This window comes from Genypterus blacodes, unplaced genomic scaffold, assembly GCF_046128005.1.
Source record: "Genypterus blacodes isolate CSIRO-AG114 ecotype Tasmania unplaced genomic scaffold, CSIRO-AGI_Gbla_v1 ptg000098l_1, whole genome shotgun sequence".
NCBI lineage: Eukaryota > Metazoa > Chordata > Actinopteri > Ophidiiformes > Ophidiidae > Genypterus > Genypterus blacodes.
The window spans coordinates 1,659,537-1,678,817 of NW_027466902.1; the positions used below are offsets into that span (position 1 = coordinate 1,659,537).

Sequence of the window (19,281 nt, forward strand, 5' to 3'; positions counted from 1 at the left end):
ACAATGAAGGAAAGCAGGAAGGAAGGAAGTTAACCCAACTTCCTTGTTTACTTCCTGGTTTCCTTACATACTTCCTTGTCGTACTCTCCAGGCCTTGCTAAGTAAGGAACAAAGGGAAGAAGTAAACCAGGATGTAAGGAAGTAAACAAGGAAGTAAACCAGGAAGGAAAAGTGGTTTACTTCCTTGTGTCACCATCTGTGTGTGAAGGTTCTCAGATTCTCAGGCAACAGGACTTGGTAGTAAAGACGTCTGGCCTCTCATCTGAGGGGCTTCTTCAGTTCTGACTGACCGGTGGGGATTTAACCTCTGTGGAGTTATTGTCAGAGTTATGGATACTCCTGATCCATCCCGATACCAACACAATCCCCAAAAAAGCTACTTTACAAATCATTTGCTTGAAATTCCGCCCATACTATTTACTTGTGACCATGTGTGACAAGCATGAGTAATGCCAATGGATAAAGATGAATGTGTCAAAAGAAGTTGTGCACATAAGGTGCACAAAAGCCGAACAAACCACTTTGTTGTTGACTAGAAATGGTCACAAGACTTCATGTGATGTAAAGGCAAACACTAAGTGCACATGTGGAGGATGTAATGCTTTCTGGAGGGCTGGATCTACAGTATGTGCTTGTAGGTTTGTCATGGTAGTGTGGAATGCTGTTGTAGTTTCCTAATGAATGCAGCTTCCTCTCGGGCTATTGTTCTTGGGCAATCAATGAAATGACATCAGTGTGTGTTTATGTGAGGAAGAGGGAACTAAAACGGGAGGGGGAGTAGAAACAGAGATGGCCTGTGTAATGCTCCTTTTGATTTTTGTTACTTGCGCGTGTATGGGTGCCATTATGTGATTCAATCCATGGTTTGGCTAGAACACTCGACACCCATTCATGTAGCTGTAGCAGTTGAAGAAAACGTAATTGCTGTTTAGTCTTGAAGACTATTTCCCTCAAGTCTTACACTGAAGAAGCTATTGGATGTTGCCTTGAACTGCATGCAGTGAGCTGGATGACATGCGAACACGAGAACAATACTTCATTTATGTGCCTGCAATGCTGAAAGACAACTGTGACATTCCATATAACAGTATGTATGTTCAACACGACACAAATCAATCCCATTACAAAATCTATGAATAGTGATGATTGTGAGGGAAAATGGGAACAATTAAATGGTAATCATCCTGAATTAAAGGAAAGCAAAGCTCCATTTTGAAGAAGCTTCATAACCCAGATAATGCTTCATACCTCGTGCAAACTGTAAACAATTTTGTCTGACTGCATCTATTAATTTGCACAACAAAAGTACACACAGATCTGAGAGAAATGTTCAAATTAATATCATACTGCACAATGCAAGAAACATTTGTCATTCACATAGAACACTGTATATCCAAGACAAGATTGACTTTATTGTACATCAAATCTTTCTTTTATAACATATTGTCAAAAATGTGAACTCTCATTCTTTTTCTCAGTCTACTGTGTGTATTCTGACACAGACCTGGTGAAAGCTTCAATCTAAATAACCGGTTTTTAAACTAATATATTGAGCAATGTTGTCATACTTCCGCCTTCTAATGTATTGATTTACTTTGACGTAATTGCGTTCTAGACATAAGAGCGTTGTTTCCAGACAGTCTGCTGACTTTCTAGTGACTGTACGAGCCGCACACCTGCACAGACCCACCGGCATTAGAGTGCGCCGTCATTACGGTAGAAGCCGAGCGTTGATCCCGCCCTCTCTTTCATAGAAAACTCGGTGATGTCGCCTCGTCTTTAACAAGCTTGACCCAGAACCTAGGGAAGGAGGGGAACGAGGGTAGAAGGCATACACGGCACAACACGGGAGAACTCAGCGAGCAGTCCGCCCAAAGGCTTTCACTCAAAACAGGTGAGTTGAATTAGAAATACGAGCGGAAAGGTTGATGGAGGTGAAGTCGCGGTGCACTGCAGCGTTGGCAAGGAGTGGTCACAGGCACGACTCTTCCCGAGCTAGCCGTAGCTAGCCGCTTAGCGTCGAAGCGAGCGTTTTACGTTAAACTTCAACCCGGGAGCTTTTGTTTGCTTTGCCGTCAGAATGGAGTGTCTTAGAGAGGGCCCTTTACTCTACCGGGGAGTTTATGTGGCTAAGTGTGCGGGGGAAAGCCGTGTAAATTAGCTTAGAGAGGATGCTTAAATGTACACACGCTAACTGGCTAACTTTAGCACTTGTGGCTAACCTGTGTGTGTGTGTGTTTGCTGACGCTCCTCTGCCCGTTGGCACTGTTTCCTATAGGCTATGTGGGTTATTGTGATGCTAACCAGGTCATGGCGGGTAGGGAGCGAGCGTCCGAGCGAGGTGGACTGGTTTGTGGCTCGACATTGTCCATTTCTCACAACAATAGCGGGAGCTGCCGGCGGATAACTGAGTGTTTGAGTCAGTCATTCTTTTGTTCGTTTGTCAAATTTGAAACAATGACATCGTGGCGCCTGTGTTTTAGCTGAAGCTGTCAACTTTACTGATTCATACCATAAGCGAATGCGTAGTTTGTCTCGCTTTGCCACATCGTGGGAATGAATAACGACTCTGATTTGCTCATCAGGTTTTACATGAGGTAATCAGGGAATACAAATTGACAACCATGCTGCTGTGTAACGTTCAGGGTCCCCTGTGTATTTCTGTGTATTGGCTCGTTAACGCTACCGCTGATGTTTTATTGTCATTACAACCCCACTTTGTTTGATTAATCAGAGGGAATAAATACTGTCGGGCGCCTGTGACGAATTCGGGTTTGAGGTAAAAGCAATTTGAAACCACTCTGCCTGATTCACAAGTCTGCAAATATTGGCAGTGTTTTGTGTATTTGAATCCGTTTGAGGGTGGTGGTCGTAAAGTAGTATTGTGTGTGTGACAGCCCGGTGAGCGTATCAGCTTGCGAACCTGTTAGGTGGGTCCTGTGTCAACTTGTTTTGGTAGGGAAATGCCAGGGTGGGGATAACTGTCAGCCCGGGATGAGAGTGTGAACAAAGCCAGCTTTTCTTGTTAAAAACTTTCTACACAATCGCATGTATGTATATTTATTTATCAGTGAGTGTGTTGCTGATGTAATCTACACCTCCCATGTGTGAGTGGGAACATCCAGGTACCGGCCCTTCCTGGTGCCTTGATTGATGCCTCTGATGCACGCTGCTATTGTTTATGTTGCTCTCTTGACTTGTGTGTGTTAATCCATGTTGGTGCAGTGTGTGGTCTGCCTCTGTGCATGTTAACACCATGCATGTATGTGTGACGAGGTAAGTGGATTAGTGTGTTAAAGCTTCAGTCCCATTACAAGTCCTCCCTCCCCTTAAACCAGCACCCGTGCCATCGCTCTGGATTGCAGCGTCACCTCAAAATGCACACACAGATGCTCGACCTGACCGGGCCTGTGTTCTTTCACTGGGGGGTTTGTGCTGCGTATGGCAGGTGTGGGTGCAGATTGCATTTAGCTGAGTTTAATTAAGTTGACAAAGGCTGGTATTGTCGGTTCCGTGTGTGCATATCATCACAGATGTCTTCTGACAGAGTTCAGTGAGTCATGTTGAATGACGGCTGCACAATCAGAGGGAACTACGTGACTCGTGGTGTGGTCAGATGTTTCAGAGTGTAGGTTGTTACCCTTAGGCCAATCAGAGTAAGGAAAATCTGAGTAGTAAAGCAGGCGAAAGGTTCAGGTTAGTGGCGCGTGATGACACATGAGTGGTTGAGTTTAATCTCTCTTTGTCAGACAATAACTTTAAGCAAAAAGATGAAAATGAAAGTCTCCATCTGCTTAAAAGTTCATCAAAGTTGATTCTGAACGGCTGTGAATGCAGAACAGAAAATGGTAAGCAGGGGAAGAATATTGTCTAAAGGGGAAGTGGCTAGTGCTCATGATTTTTTTTATTGACCACGGGGATTTTCACCACAGAACAGTCATTCTGTTAATGGAGGACGATAGCCGCAAGTGGCCGGTTGATCAAGTGTGTGTACTTGTATAGGTCTGGTGGTTGCTATATATGCACTTGTGGAATATGTCTGTTAGAAAATGCTTCGTAGCAAGTCGCCGTAGCACTGCCCCCCCCCCCCCCCCCATTCCTTGCGCGCATCTTTGATGGAGAATCCATAACATCCGGTTTCTCAGGAAGCAGCTACAAGGAGGACGGGGCGGCCGCGATTGTTTTCATTGTTCCACGACACTCGGCTGGGACTTCCAAGGCCAAAACCAGCAGATGTGAAAAAGTCGGGTGGAGGACAGAAGTCATGTACAGAGTGATGTGACCCCCCCCCCCCACACACACACAAGCTCAAATGTGCAAGCAGACATACGCGCATTTGATTACACGTCCCGCTTGCTCTGTGACTCCTTCACACTTGTGCGCTGTTGCACAAACTTCTCATTGTTCGGTCGACCTCCCAGAGTGACAGCTGCAAATTCCTTCCTCACTGTGGTTTTAACCCACACACACTCGTGCACAAACACACACACTGTATTTTGACCGTCTTTCTATGTTTGGATCGGTGACTTGTAAATATATCTTGGCTGGTTGCCACGGTGAGGTAAACACCGATCCACTAAACGATGATGTCCTCCAAAGGTCTTTAACAGTGGACGAGTGGGCCGACTCCTCTGCTGAGTCGGCAGGAGACAATGCCAGGAATGCAAGACCTGCTTTTATCTCTCAGCGCCCCTCGCCTTATCTCTCTCTCTCCCCTCCGCTCCTCTGATCCCGCTCGCCCTCTTACTCCCGTTCGGTTTCTTTCCACCGTCTGTCCCTCTCTCCTTGTTTCATTTGTTTGCCGGTCTGTCTCTGTCTCTCCCTGTCTCTCTGTCTGCAGTGCCTGATACCAGCACTGCCCTGGCTGTGACCATAAATGGGCATGTGTGTGTTTGTGGTCTGCTCAGGTGGGAGGTTAAAGGCTCTGGGGCAGCGCAGTCGCCCTCTAAATGCTAATGTGCATTTTACATGACACGGCTTCCTGTCAGTCATCCATATCCTGTTACAAGCTCCTCCTGGCGTTGGCTCTCAAACGGTGAAGATTCCGGCTAAAAAGAAAAAAGTCCCTTTGTCTCGTGGAGCACACGTCAGCCACTCCTCTTTTTCTCATCACTCCTTCCTCTCTCCTTTTCCCACACTTGGCACACCCCGAGCTGTTTTTTAATGTGTCATGATGCCTAAATCTGAAACTTGGGAGTGTTGGAGAAATGAATATCGGTATCACTTTAACAACAGTATTTGTAGTTTTGTCGACCCGTGTGAGTCACAAGACGCGTATGGGAACAGGCACAGCCTCTGCAAGGTTCACTTAAGGAGTTAAAGGATGTAGTAATCATTGATTAGACGGTGATGTAATCATGTCTTACACTTTTTTTCTTCTTTCGTTTGCTCAACTCCTCCACGTGAAACTGTGAGTCAGGCGTCAGTCTTCACCTCATTACCCCCGAGGTCTTCGCCTTGTTTACAGTTGTAAAGGTGTTCCCATCACAGACACCTGCTACCTGGAAGGTGAATGCAGGGGTGTGTGTGTGTGTGTGTGTGTGTGTGTGTGTGTGTGTGTGTGTGTGTGTGTGTGTGTGTGTGTGTGTGTGTGTGTGTGTGTGTGTGTGTGTGTGTGTGTGTGTGTGTGTGTGTGTGTGTGTGTGTGTGTGTGTGTGTGTGTGTGTGTGTGTGTGTGTGTGTGTGTGTGTGTGTGGCGATGTTGGCAGGACAATGAGTGATATTGAGAAAGAAAGGCAGAGGAGCAGTGAAATTTGGTCCCCCTCTTCTACCTCGTCCAACCGGTCACACAAGTGTGTGTGTGGCAACCTTTTAAGCTGAGGCCTGATAGGGAGCCGGGCTGCTGCAGAGGCTTTGTATCAGCAGATAAGAGGAAGGATTTAAACATCAGTGGCCACTTCTTTGGCTTATATAACTATTTCTTTCTGTGTGTCACAGCGCCGAAGAGTCTAGATAACAAAGACACGCGGGCAGCTAAGTAGAGAGAGAGACTGAGATGAGAGAAATAAGAAATAAGAGAGGACAGGCTGGAGGAAAAAGGGGAACGAGGAGGAGAGAAGTTGTTGTTTCTCTTGCTCCTCTGTGCTCCGGTTTCTCTTTGTGCTGACAGGCGATGTTCTCTGGCCCAGAAAGAGCTGCAGGTCGCTCGGCTTTCTGCAGCTCACTACTGTACGCCGGCCAAGCGCTGAGTAAATACAGGGTGTGTCCGAGGGCCGGGGTTACTCCACGGCTCTGTCTGTCTGCCTGCCTGCCTGTCTGTCTGTCTGTCTGCCTGCATGCACGTCGGCTTGTTTTTTTGTCTTCACAGAGCAAACAAGACCCCATTGACACACTTGTATGGTATTCTCACTATGTTGCTGTTTTCCAAGCGGAGGTGCTTTCAGCTCTCACCAAAACATTTCTCCCTCCCTCTCTCTCTCTCTCTCCCTCTGCTTATTATTCTTTCCACCCCTCTCTCTCTCTCTTTGTCTCTCTGCAGTCCATTTCTCCCTGTCCGTCCTCCTGTTTTCTGGGTTTGGTGGTTTGGTGGCCCTCTCTACCCATGAGCCCTCTCTGCTAGAGCCCCACCCCCCCACCCCTGACCTAGGCGTGATCACCTCGCGCACCTCTTCTACCGAGCCACGCCCACGGGTGAAGGTGTGTACCTCTGCTTTTCCCAAGTCTGAAACTGATCTGTGCTGGTGTGCAAATTGTGTTTTTGTGCTGAAACAAAGTGTGAAGAGAAGTTAGCGCTTCTCTCTGTATAGAATATTGTGTGTGTGTGACTTCCTGCAAAAAGCTTAACAGTAAGGTGTGAGACGAGCTCGTTTTCAGATGTGTCTCTCTGTCTCTGTCTCTCTCTCTCTCTCTCTCTCTCTCTGTCTCTCTGTCTCTCTGTCTCTCTCTCTCTCTCTCTCTCTCTCTCTCTCTCTCTGTCTCTCTCTCTCTGTCTCTCTGTCTCTCTGTCTCTCTCTCTCTCTCTCTCTCTGTTGCTATGTTAAGCCGCTCCCATACAGATAAAATTGTCATAGAATATTAAGAGTCAGAGTTTCACCAAGCTGGACTTCCTGTTCCTTACTTGTCATTTAGATTAAGATTTAGATGATGTCAGAGTAACACACTTTATCTGCCACCCCTGAGACCCAGAGTTCGTGTGTGCTTTGACCGGAGGAGACGCGTGTAAAAATAATGCTGTGCCGACTCGGCAGTAGCTGGAGTGTCTATTAAAGTCCCTTAAGATCACATGGAGAACAGTACTTGGAACGTATTTAGAGGAGGTTTTCACGGCCGACTTGTCTTTACTGTAAAGCCTATATTCAGTGGTATAGGGAGGGGAACAGATGTGCCGTTGCGCAATCCTGTGAGTGTGGCTGCAGTCCCAAGAAGGCCTCTGTGTTTGTGTTCATCAATACACACAATCAGGGGATGCAGTATGGCCGACATGCTGTATGTGACCCTGAGTCCATTCTTACTAAACTTTCAAATGAGGTCGTGTGTATTAGTTTCCATCTCCCTGTGATATAGTGTGTGTGTGTGTATGCGGCTTGTACGAGTGTGCGTAACGCCGCCCTCTCTCCCCCCTCCCTGCCCGTGGGCTTGTGCAGTGTGTATGGAGCAGTGTGAGAGCGCGGCGGCTCTGCTGGAGTCGGTCAGGGAGCAGGAGGTGCAGTTTGAACAGCTGACCCGGGCGCTGGAGGAGGAGAGGCGGAGGGTGGGCCTCCCCGCCACCAGCCCCTCCACCCTGGGTCGCCCCCTCCCTCACGCACAGGTAACGACACCCCCCCCCCCCCCCGGCGTTCCCATCCCACGCCGTCTCCAGCCGCCATCCTCTGCCGCAACATCACGTCGCTCACGCTGCGGATAACATCATGGCTGAAGCCACACACACACACACACACACACACACACACACACACACACACACACACACACACACACACACACACACACACACACACACACACACACACACACACACACGGCTGTGAATATCGTTCCCTCCATCCAGTCCTTCGTTTTTGAATGCCTTCATCATTAGACCCATTTCTGCTCTGTGTGCACGTGTGTGTGTGATGATGATTAAATGCCTCGTCTTCATTGTCACTGTTTCTTGAACATCCATCAGCCTGGAGACATGTCTGTCTGTACCCGCACATAGTTGCACTGATTTCTACATGACAGGCCGTCACCGTCTCACTCACTCACTCACTCACTCACTGACACACACACACACACACACACACACACACACACACACACACACACACACACACACACACACACACACACACACACACACACACACACACACACACACACACACACACACACACACACACACACACACACACACGTCCAGCATACCTTCACCGACACTCACCAGACACACATCACGCACGCACGCTCCCATTGTGAACCCCTTGTCATGGAATCCTGCTGGTTTCCCTCTCTGTCTCAGCATGTCGTGCTTTGGAATGAGCTTTTGTTTCTGGCATGCGTCGCATTCTCCTGCATGCCACATGTTTACTAAATGAACAGAGTTTGATCTTTGTATCTCTGATGGAGTTTGTTGTCATTTGAAACAATCCGCCGACACTCGCAGTCGCTCCTTTGCATGTTAATCAGTTGTCTGTTGAATTTGATGTTTCTTCTTCATATATTAAGTTTCCAGCTCGTATATTTGCCAACTGAATTCCTTGTAGGTCACCATCGTCTTACCTGTCTGCTGTTTTGTTACTTTGCGGTTGTTCGGTTGGATTAAGTTCTTTTTTTAAAACAGAATTCTTTTGTCTAACGCGAGGTCGACGAGCTTTCAGTGCATCAGAGAGTTCAGGCTGTTGCGTTTATATAGAATGTCAGTTTGCTCTTAAAGTCCCGGGCTGGCCTGACATCGATCAGATTTGATGTTTTGTCTGTTTGAATCCTTTTTCTTTGATCCATTTTTGTGCCTTTGACCATGCCCGGTTCAGTCTCTCCATATAAGTAACGCCATATTAAAAACAAGCACGGCCGCGCTATTTTTACTACGTTGACGGCGGGACTGAAATGTTTTGATTTATTATTTTAGGGCGAGCGTTTACAGTGTTTATCCCCACGACGCCTTCTTTAATAAGCGATCTGCCTCCTTGTGGGTGCGGCGTGCAACGCAGCAGAACCCAGGCAGGCTTCATGTGGGAGTCAGTTTCAGTATCGCTCACAAGCTTTCCTCCGTCAGTCATACTGAAGCTGTAACTAATTCCGGGTGATGGAGTGATTTTCTGGAACAGATTAGTGAAGTGGCATGTGATTCAGCTTCAGGCCGCCGCCGAATGAGGCAGTCGCGTTGCATCAGGTAAGCGCTGCCTCACAGTGTCCAAGTTTCACAGTGTCAGTTGTCGATTATGTAACAGATGAAAGCAGGAGGAAGCGGGGTGTGAGGATGATTGGCCGCATTCCAAACTGTCCTCCCCCCATGTCTGGCAGTGAATCACAGACCATAAATATGCAGGGAAGGTTGGGTCAGCACTCAATGTGCCTCAGCAGCAGTAAAGTTATCTGGGCGGTTGTAAGAAAGTAGACGGTGCTGGTTGCTGTGAATCTCTCCCCATCAGCCCGATTGGGGAGAGTTGGATTACAGCAAAATTGTTGTTGATGCGCACAAATCCGACCTTTTTAAAGATTTAACATTATTTTGTCTGTGTGTCGCTCTCTCTCACTCACACTCTCTCGCACTCTCTCTCTCTCAACCCAGAACGGGCGTTTAGGGGATGCAGACATAGAACGGCTGAAACTGACTGACGGATACATAAACGGGACTCAGGTGTGTGTGTGTGTGTGGGGGTGGGGGTGGGTGGGTGGGGGCCCGGCCCCATCCTGGGAACTTACAATTTTTCTAGTATTTATAGATGAACCCAACTTAATTTTTTGGTGTTTTAAGATTCGTGGCGTGTGTGTGTGTTACAGTACAGGATGGTGGACCCTGCACACGGCGCTCTAGACGAGAGCTACACACCAGAGGACGACTCCCAGGAAGCACACTCTGTCTTTTCTGACGAGGGAACCACGCGCCGGATAGACAATGGGGTGAGATGACACAATGGATAAACCCGTTCCCCCCCTCTTATATAAATAAAGGGGGGGCTTCATGTCCATGATGGAGCCGTTGGAACGACATCACTCCATGATCCGCGGCCGTAAACACTCTTTTAATATCTCGCCCCTCTCTCAGATGAAGAAACCAGTCGCCTCACGCACAGTCTTGCCCTCCGACTCCATGTCCATTGACGGCGGCCTTTCCGTGCACGGCATGGGCGGCGGGTACAGCGCCACGCTGGACCGGCCCTACAGGCAGGCGGGAATGGGAGACTACCCGACCGCCACGGTGCCCAGAAACTACCACTATGCCCCTGTAGGGGGCTACGACGAGTACAGAGGAGGCCCACCGTCAGACGCCTACACCAGCCTGAGCAGAGGCACACACATGGACGAACGTTACAGGTGAAGACCCCCCCTCCCCCTGGCATCGTGTTATATTATCTCTAAATGTGCTTATAAACGATGCATTTTAGTTTGGGTTTTGGTTTGCAGCAGTGTGGATGAAACCAGAAGTCCCTCTTCTTCTTTTGTCAGCATTGATGAGAACCTGTGACCCACACAGGACGACACACACTGTCCATGTTTTATGAGGTCACTCTCCAGTTTTAGCTCTCAGTGTTTAATCCCTGGTTGTTGCTGTACACTCAAATCCAGATCTGCAGCTGTATCTGCTAAATATGACTGCTAAACCACAACCACTCCTAGACCCAACAACAGTTCTGTATCAGTTAATAACAAAGTTGTTCATTTCTGTTCCTTAAAAGTGGTTATGGGGGCGCTGGGGTGGCGCGCGTGAAAACGTTGTGGCTCATCGTTGCAAAGCTGCTGTCATTAAACTCAACTTCCTCTTGCAGGGCGGTTGATGGCTACAGGACGCTGGACTCGGGCTACCGGGCCCCCAGCCGCCAGCAGATGGATCCCTATGCAGCACAGCCCCAGGTGAGCCGGGGGATGAGGGCCCTGGGCTCAGCGTTGGAGATGCGTTATGGCCACGGCCACTACGGCATGGAGGATGACCAGCGTAGTCTGGGATACGACGACTATGGGATGGGGCCTCCTGCCATTCACCCGGGGGTCTATGGCACAATGCCGCGCTTGGGGGCCGGCCCGGTGGGCATGGACAGACGGAGACTCAGGTAAAACACACTTTTTTTGGGGGGCGGGGGGACCAACTGTAGACCCTTGTATAGTTCACTTCTATGCAATATTGTGAAGGATGCTTGTAATAATCAATCGCTCACCAGATGTCTCTAACTCCCTACATGCAGGAGCTGTGAGGACACTTTGGATGGAGACATGGGCCAACCCGACCCCTACACCTGGGGCGTTCCCATGACAATGGAGAGAGGAAGCATGGCTTCACTGGACAGCACACTGAGGAAGGCTCCTCCCACTTCCTGGCGACAGCCAGAGCTGCCAGAGGTGATTGCCATGTTGAACTACCGTCTGGACCCTGTGAAGATCAACGCTGCTGCTTTCCTCCAGCACCTCACCTTCAAAAACGACAAGGTCAGTCTCTCTCACATTCCACCATTAGCACTTTAGATTCACGTGTCTATTGGCTCCCATATATATAAACAATTCACAGAGTGTGTACAGGGAAAGAATAACAGAAAAGGCTCGTTACATAAAAAGGAATTGATATGATGCTAAAACTGATAAGACCAGACTGGATTAAAGTTTTATTGTTTGTGTTGATTTGGGTCGTTGAAAGCACAAACTAAATGCCTGAGCACATAAAGTAACCATAAAGTAACCGTAGCAACATATCGTAGCTTAACGTTATCCAGTAGCAAAGCCGCATTTGTAACTTTATACACGTGTGTCTAGGTGAAGTCAGACGTGCGTCGCATGAAGGGCATCCCGTCCTTGGTGTCGTTGTTGGACCACCCCAACAAGGAGGTCCATCACTCAGCCTGCGGAGCGCTGAAGAACATCTCTTTTGGCCGAGACCAAGAAAACAAGATCGCCATCAAGAACTGCGACGGCGTGCCAGCACTCGTCAGGTTACTGAGGAAAACGCGGGACCAAGACCTGACTGACACCATCACAGGTATCCATGCTGTTGCTATGCATTATGGTTCACACTGGGAAGGCGGAGCAACATTACAGCGGTAATGTTAATCATTTTGTCTATGGCCTCAGGCACCTTGTGGAACCTCTCGTCCCACGACTCTGTGAAGATGGAGATCGTGGATCACGCCCTGCACGCCCTCGCTGACGAGGTCGTGGTGCCGCACTCCGGCTGGGAGCGAGGGAACGACGGCGGAGAGGAGAGCTGCAAGCCGCGCCATCTGGAGTGGGAGACCTCGCTGACCAACACGGCCGGCTGCCTGCGGTACGCCACGAGTCGGAGAGAGAGACGAGAAACGGGAGGCTTGTTCTGGGAAGACAGACGATGTGACCGCCTAAAACCTTTCAATTCTGTCCCGCAGAAATGTGAGTTCTGAGCGCAGCGAGGCCCGGAGGAAGCTGAGGGAATGCACGGGGCTGGTGGACTCGCTCATGTACGTCGTCCAGTCGCAGATCAACCGCAAGGATGTGGATAATAAGGTAAGGACTGCCTCACAGCGTTCTTTTGATTCAGTCAGTCAATGATTCCGCCTGCTGAAAGTCTGTCTCGCTCTTTGTTCCGCAGTTGGTGGAGAACAGCGTCTGTCTGCTGAGGAATCTGTCCTATCAGGTTCACCGCGAGGTCCCCGGCTCAGAGCGCTACGCCGAGGCCACGACCCTCAACCAGGGGCCCGCCGCTCCCGGTTCTAACAAAGGAAGCTGCTTTGGCTCTCGGAAGGGCAAAGGTCAGTGTCGGCCACGGAAAGAGTCGCTGTGTGTGTGTGTGCTCTACGTTTCTGTGTAACGTGCTGTGGAGGGGTTGGCTGCAGGTTTGAGCTGATTGGTGGTGGAAGCTGTTGCTGTTTTTCACACTCTGCCACTGTTTCCCTCCTCTCTCTCCTCCCCCTTTCTCTCCTCCTCTCTCTCCTCCTTCTCTCTCTCTCACTCTTCCCGCTCTCCTCTTGCTTTGTGTCCTGCCGTGTTTAGACGAGTGGTTTTCTAAAGGTAAGGGTCTCCTCTTGGATTTCCTCTGAGCTTTTTGAGTTATTCGCCGCCGATTTAACCAATTTATCACTTCACGACACTTAAAGGACGCCCGTTACCGTCTAACACACCATCACACTGCACCATCACACTGCTTGCTCCACCTGATGCATGGTTGCGTTGCATTGCTCATCTCTCTCTCCAAGTTTCTCCATCATCAGTTTCCTCCATCTCAGTCTCTCTCTCTCTCTCTCTCTCTCTCCTCTTTGTATCTGCAGGTAAGAAGGATGGGGACGATGGAAGTTCAGACCAAGTTGACATTCCAAAGAGAACCGTACCTGCCAAAGGTCAGTGTGTGTGTGTGTGTGTGCCGTTTTTTGCCCTTAGCCATTAATAATTGAGGCGTCTGTGTGGCAGAGCGAGACCCAGCCTGACTCCTCTTCTTCCTGTCTCTCCTTCTGTGTTACTACTCTGCAGACTTTACTCTGAACAGTCTTTAATTGCCACTCTGAAATATTAAAAGGCCGCCTTTACTGGACGAGGCTTCAGTCCTGACCTCCACTTAAGACTGATCTGATCACATCTCTCTGTTCCGCCTCCTGTCGGTCTCAGCAGAAGCAGAAGCGCCTCTATTAATTCTTGATTTTCTTCATACTCAGTTTCATCGATTGCCCCTCACATTTATGACTCGAGCGACTGTTAAATGGTGGATGTGACTTATTGGGCTTGATCCCTGTCCAGTGTTAAAGCCGCTCAGGTCTCCTTCACCTCCTGCAGGTTATGAGCTGTTGTTCCAGCCCGAGGTGGTTCGTGTTTACACCTCCCTGCTCAGAGAGAGCAAGAACCCGTCGGTGCTGGAGGCCGCTGCCGGCGCCATTCAGAACCTCTGTGCCGGCCGATGGACTGTAAGTTCCCCGACCCCCACCCCCCCACCCCCTCCCCCACCCATCCATGTAAATGACAGCCAGCATTTGAAATATGGAGTTAAGAAGCTGTCATTAAAGTAAATGCTCTGTCCGGTCCTCAGTACGGTCGGTATATCCGAGCCACCGTGCGTCTGGAAAAAGGTCTCCCCATGATGGCAGAGCTCCTCGCTCATGGCAATGACCGCGTGGTCAGGGCGATGTCCGGATCCTTGAGGAACCTGGCCATCGACAACCGCAACTGTGAACTCCTCGGTAAGGTCCTGAGTTTGCGTGCGTATGTACAGTAGTCGCACATCTCAAAGTTCTCACTCACACTCGAGTTCTCTTGCTGCGTGTTTGCTTGCGCTGTAGGGAAGCACGCCGTCCCTCACCTGGTGGCCAACCTACCAGGAGGTCAGAGCCAGTCAGGACGCGCTCTCTCAGAGGAGACGGTGGTGTCGGTGCTCAGCACGCTGGCAGAGGTGCTGGGCAACAGTCTGGAGGCAGCAAAGACGCTCCGAGCCTCACAGGGCATCGAGAGGCTGGTGCTCATCAACAAGGACGGGTGAGTGTGTTCCTTATTTAAAGAGGGGAAGGTAGACTGTGCTTTAGAAGTTGGCACTCATCAGTGTGTGTGTGTGTGTATTCTACAGCAAGCGCTCAGACCGTGAGGTGCGCGGTGCAGGCCAGGTGCTGCAGCTGGTGTGGGCTCACAAGGAGCTGCGCCGGCCCCTGGAGAAAGACGGCTGGAAGAAGACAGACTTCATGGTCAACCTCAACCCCGGCACCACCACCAACGGGCCCAGCAGCCGAGCCAACGGCACCTACGACGACAGCACCACCACGCCCCTGCTGGACAGAGGTGAGACTGCAGGACATGACCTGTGCCTGTGCCTGTTTTGTGTTGTGCGTTCATACTCGTTTGTGTGTTTGTGGCGTCTTTTTGGATGTATTTGACCGGTGGCTTTTGTTGATTATAGGGGAGAAGAGGGACATGATTCCACTAAATGACCTTGGCCCTGGTTAGTACAACCACAGATTATAATGCCACCACTTTAATTCAAAATGACAGTGTTAGAGCCTCATTCCTGTAAACTTCCTTTTAGAAGCCTACTCTACACTGGACCAGAGGGAGCGGAGACACACTCTGGATGACACCACAGACACTTTACCGGTACATCTTAACCACACACACACACACACACACACACACACCAACACGGCGGATAACTTCACTAACCCTTCAGCCTTCAAAACCTCACAATTTACTGACGGTCCCGATCTCTTCCCACACTCACTGCCTCTCCCTCTTCTCTCTCTTTCTCTTCTATCTCTCTCTCTTTCTGGTCTTGTCTCAGCGGGGGGTCTATGGGGGCAGAAAGGGCTCCCTGCCTCTGCTGGACTCCTACGATGGTTAGCCCTCCCCCCTCCCCTCTTCCCCCCTCTGCATGTAACAGCATGGTATGTCTCAGCCGGCCTCTCGTCCCGCATGGGCTCCACGAGCTCTTCTTCCTTTTTCTTTCTTATATCTCCAACTGTCTAAGTCTCTGATGGTGCACTGATACACTGGTTGAGGTCTCCTGGCACTGATACTTTAATAACACACACACACACATTCATGCTCTGATATGACGCTCTTCGTTTTTCGTTGTTGGTGGAGTCAGATGAACCACAGATGGATGAATTGGAAGCTGTAGGATTGTGATAATTTTCCCTTGTGTGCAATTCAGTTGTCAGGACAACTGAATTTTAAAATGTGATAGCAATGACAAACAAAATGATGATGATGATAGATGATGATAGAAGATGAAGATAAGCATTAACTTTGGACATAAAGATGTAGCGGTGTGTTCAGATCTGCAGCTCTGTCAGTCTGTTCTAATGCTTTCTGCAACTGCAGTGGTTTCTGTGCGCCCACTTGTGGTCACGCTGAGTATTACAACAACAAAACCCTCCTCGAATATGATTCGTTAAATTTTCTGTCACATGTTAGGGAGCCGTTGACTTTCATTTCAACCAGACAGTCAGTGAAACATCATGTCAAAATTAAGAAAAGGTTTTCATTCTGTTCCTTTCTGAACTACTGGAAGCTTGGGATTTTAAAGTGTTTATTTCAAGTTTACCTTTTTAAAAATCAAAAAAAGGGGTTTTGCAGGTTTTAAACTTCAGATTAAATCTATGGGTCATGAGCACCTCTGTGACAGCAGGCAGTTAGCAGTGCAAAGTGAGAGCGTAGAATTGGTAAAACCTGAGTTTTAACCTGATTTTTGTTCAATTCCACAGCAGTATTACTCATGCACTTTCCAACACCACACGGTCGGTGTTTGTGCTCCCTGGATGTTTATCTTGTTCATGACCCCCTGATTTTTATTAATTTTTTTAGTTTTTTTTTTTGCCTCCATTTGCATTAAAGTTCTGTTTTCTCCTCTTTCAGAAAAACTGATAGTCTGCATCACCCAGAGTGGGCCCTCCCTGCCCTACCACTGCTACTGAGGAGAGGCGATCAGAGACGCACACACTCTCTCACTCTCCCTCCTTTCTCCCCTCCCCCCTTCTCTCTCTCTCTCTCTCTCTCTCTCTCTCTCTTTCCCCCCTCTCTCTCTTTTGCTCTCCCTCTCTCTCTCTCACCGGACACATGAGATAAGATGATGAGGGTCAGCATCCAAAGAAAGTGGTTGTGTTGCGGGCAAATGTTACGCACAACACACGCGCATAAAGACACAACACACACACACACACTACAAGACACACACCTACACAAACACACACACCTACTTTTCACCAATTACTTGTAGCATCAGAAATATATTCTCTGTTAAATTATAATTCCTCTGTAAAGGCAATCACCTTTGTTGACAATCATCCTTTTCTTTCCGGTGTTGTCTCATTCTGCATATATATATTTTAAGTTTTCTTGCTCTCGTCAGCTTTTTCCGGTAAACTTTGTCAGGGTAAACATGTCGCTGCCAACACCTGCATCCTAACCTGAATTTGTACGTAGCGTTCTCTGTAGGGTATATACTGTATATAAAAAGAAAAATGGGATGACTGCATTAGTTTTTTGGTTGCTTAATTTAAATCTCTCTCCCCTGTTCCGGGATGAGCGCGCTGGTGTTGGTTGGTCGGTGGGGGGGCGGGGTCAGCACAGACCCGTGAGCAGCGCCCCCCCCCCCCCCCTGTAGATGGAGAACGTTGTTTATATAGGAGTTATTTTCATGTCTCTAGAGTTATTTTTCTCTGGGTTGGAGGAGGGCACAGATGTGAGAGGAGGGGAAGGAGCAGGTGTGTGTGTATATTTGTCATACGGTTAACCTGTGGGCGTGTGTACGAATAATAAATATGGACCTTTTTGGGAGAGAGAGAGAGAGAGAGTGTGTGTGAGTGTGATTGTGTGTAAAGGACCAGAACCATGAGACCACATATTGTTTATTCATATTGTGCATTTGTATCGTGTGCTCCTACTCCCGTGACAAAGGATCTTTGTTTTTGTTTTTTCGTAGTTTTTTTTTTTTAAATGTACTGTTTTGCCTCTTTGTTTTTGTGGTTCACACCTTCATTTCCACGTTTTCTCAACCCCAGTGAATGAAATGACTGTTTTTCACTCTCGGCTCTCATTCGTTTGAGTTCCATGGACACCGTTTGCTGTTAAAAGTAGAAAAATGTGAGAGCCGGGACTCTGAAACCACTCGAGACATGGAAGTAAAGCTCGGCTCTGCTGCAGCGCCGCACAAGTGTGGGCTCTCACTCGTACAGTCAGGAACACTTCATGAAGGACACCTCGTACCCTGTGGAATCATCAGCTCCTCTTTACGGCCACTCAAGGTTCTCACAAAACAACATTCTTAGCTGGAACAACCAGTCATTCCTCGAGGGTTTAAGGTGATGTAGCCTACCTGGAAACGAGGCCGTTGGGATTGCTCTGTCGTGCCGTTGAAACTCCACTTCAGACGGATTGGTTTGGGAGATAAACTGACGACTGCGAGGTCAACAAAAGCACATTTTCTATTAGTATTTCTGATTCCTTTTTCATTTGAGCTTTAATTTTCCTCTTTTTTTTTTTGCGTCTGGTTGGTTTGTTCCTTACTTTGGGGGTTTGTATGTGCGGGAGTAGAGGGTGAGAGCATTATGCAACTGGCTCTCTTTGTTTTAGTCGACGTTTTACAGCTTCCTTTAATGGCAAAAAGAGACCAATCATCTTTTTCTTTTTTTAATTTTCTTTTCCACACAGTATATTTGTAATGTTGCCTATCCATGTAAAATTATAATGTACCATTCATACCTGCCTTGGCTCTGAGAAGTTGCTTTTTTCAGTAAAAGTATGTAACTGGTAATACTGTTGTTTTTATAATAAAGAGCTTTTCTTAGACGAAATTCTTCGGTGGCACTGTGTGTGTGTGTGTGAGATGTGGAAGGCGTGAAGTCACATTCGGATTAACAAGTCTAATTAAAGAGTCTGACTGAGACATTTGATCCGCGCCTGTTGTTAAGACAAATGACACACACGCAGAACTCGACACCATCACAGGCATTCACACCAGAACATTGCGGCGATCTGTTAAGCTTCTTTATCAAAGCTCCTGATGCATGTAGGTTCCTTAAATTAAGCTCCCAAACTGACCCCCAGGCCTCTGTTAGGATGATTGATACACACCTGGGCACAGCTGAAGACTGTTCAGTGTTGACAGATGCATCTCATCTTGTTAACACCACTTACAGATTGAGCTACATGTTGACAGCACATCGTGTATGTGTGTGTGTTTATGTGAGCCTCAGACGTCACCAGAAACTCATACAGGTGGTTTGAGGATATGGACGTCCTTGGTGTCCCCAGAAATTCTCCCCTACCCACCTGCTACATCACGAGGGATTTGCAAGTGTGTGTGTGTGTATGTACCCATGTGTGAGTGTGAAGGTTTGTTTTTATTAAGAGTATGATCTGTCACATTGCGACACATGCAGACTTGCAAAGTGCCATCAGAATGTTCCCGTGAATGTTGGGTGCTCGGATCGAATATAATCACGGAACACGGAGAGGCAATCTCAGGGAAATGTAAGGAACGTCTTCACAATCCCCATAATGCTTAGCGACTTGTTTAAGGTCATCTGGACTCCCAAAACGGCTTAAAATGCCACAAATCTAAGGAATTTTGGCTTCAAACTGCCCAGGATCACATAGCCAGATGGTTGGAGCCAGAGGATATGCTCAGTATCTACAAGAAGCAAGTGTGTCTGTGTTTGTAACCTGCTCAGCTAGTGCACACACACCCTTTCCCCTAAACTTGAGACC

General features: G+C 48.3%; 1 protein-coding gene across 5 annotated transcripts; it reads left to right on the plus strand.

Moving 5' to 3' along the window:
- Positions 1-1,755: 1,755 nt before the first annotated feature.
- Positions 1,756-18,365, plus strand: LOC143007937 (catenin delta-1-like). Of its 5 annotated transcripts, none has more exons than XM_076159445.1 (20): positions 1,763-1,894; positions 6,479-6,636; positions 7,584-7,747; positions 9,710-9,778; positions 9,922-10,041; positions 10,187-10,455; positions 10,908-11,189; positions 11,322-11,562; positions 11,884-12,106; positions 12,199-12,391; positions 12,489-12,606; positions 12,692-12,851; positions 13,368-13,436; positions 13,867-13,994; positions 14,117-14,267; positions 14,367-14,559; positions 14,648-14,856; positions 14,975-15,016; positions 15,101-15,168; positions 16,429-18,365. In XM_076159445.1, the coding sequence occupies exons 3-20, from the start codon at positions 7,589-7,591 to the stop codon at positions 16,435-16,437; spliced, it is 2,703 nt and encodes a 900-aa protein (XP_076015560.1). In that variant the 5' UTR covers positions 1,763-1,894; positions 6,479-6,636; positions 7,584-7,588; the 3' UTR covers positions 16,438-18,365. The 5 variants fall into 5 exon arrangements, with proteins under 5 accessions (XP_076015561.1, XP_076015560.1, XP_076015557.1 ...); XM_076159442.1 differs by lacking the exon at positions 16,429-18,365 and adding an exon at positions 15,353-16,400; XM_076159444.1 differs by lacking the exons at positions 1,763-1,894; positions 16,429-18,365 and adding exons at positions 4,292-5,508; positions 15,353-16,400.
- Positions 18,366-19,281: the final 916 nt, after the last annotated feature.

Coding starts and splice junctions, on each gene's coding strand:
- LOC143007937 (XM_076159442.1), top strand. CDS start 7,589: ATGGAGCAGTGTGAGAGCGCGGCGGCTCTGCTGGAGTCGGTCAGGGAG. Junction 9,779..9,921: donor GATACATAAACGGGACTCAG/GTGTGTGTGTGT, acceptor TGTGTGTTACAG/TACAGGATGGTGGACCCTGC. Junction 10,042..10,186: donor CGCGCCGGATAGACAATGGG/GTGAGATGACAC, acceptor CCCCTCTCTCAG/ATGAAGAAACCAGTCGCCTC.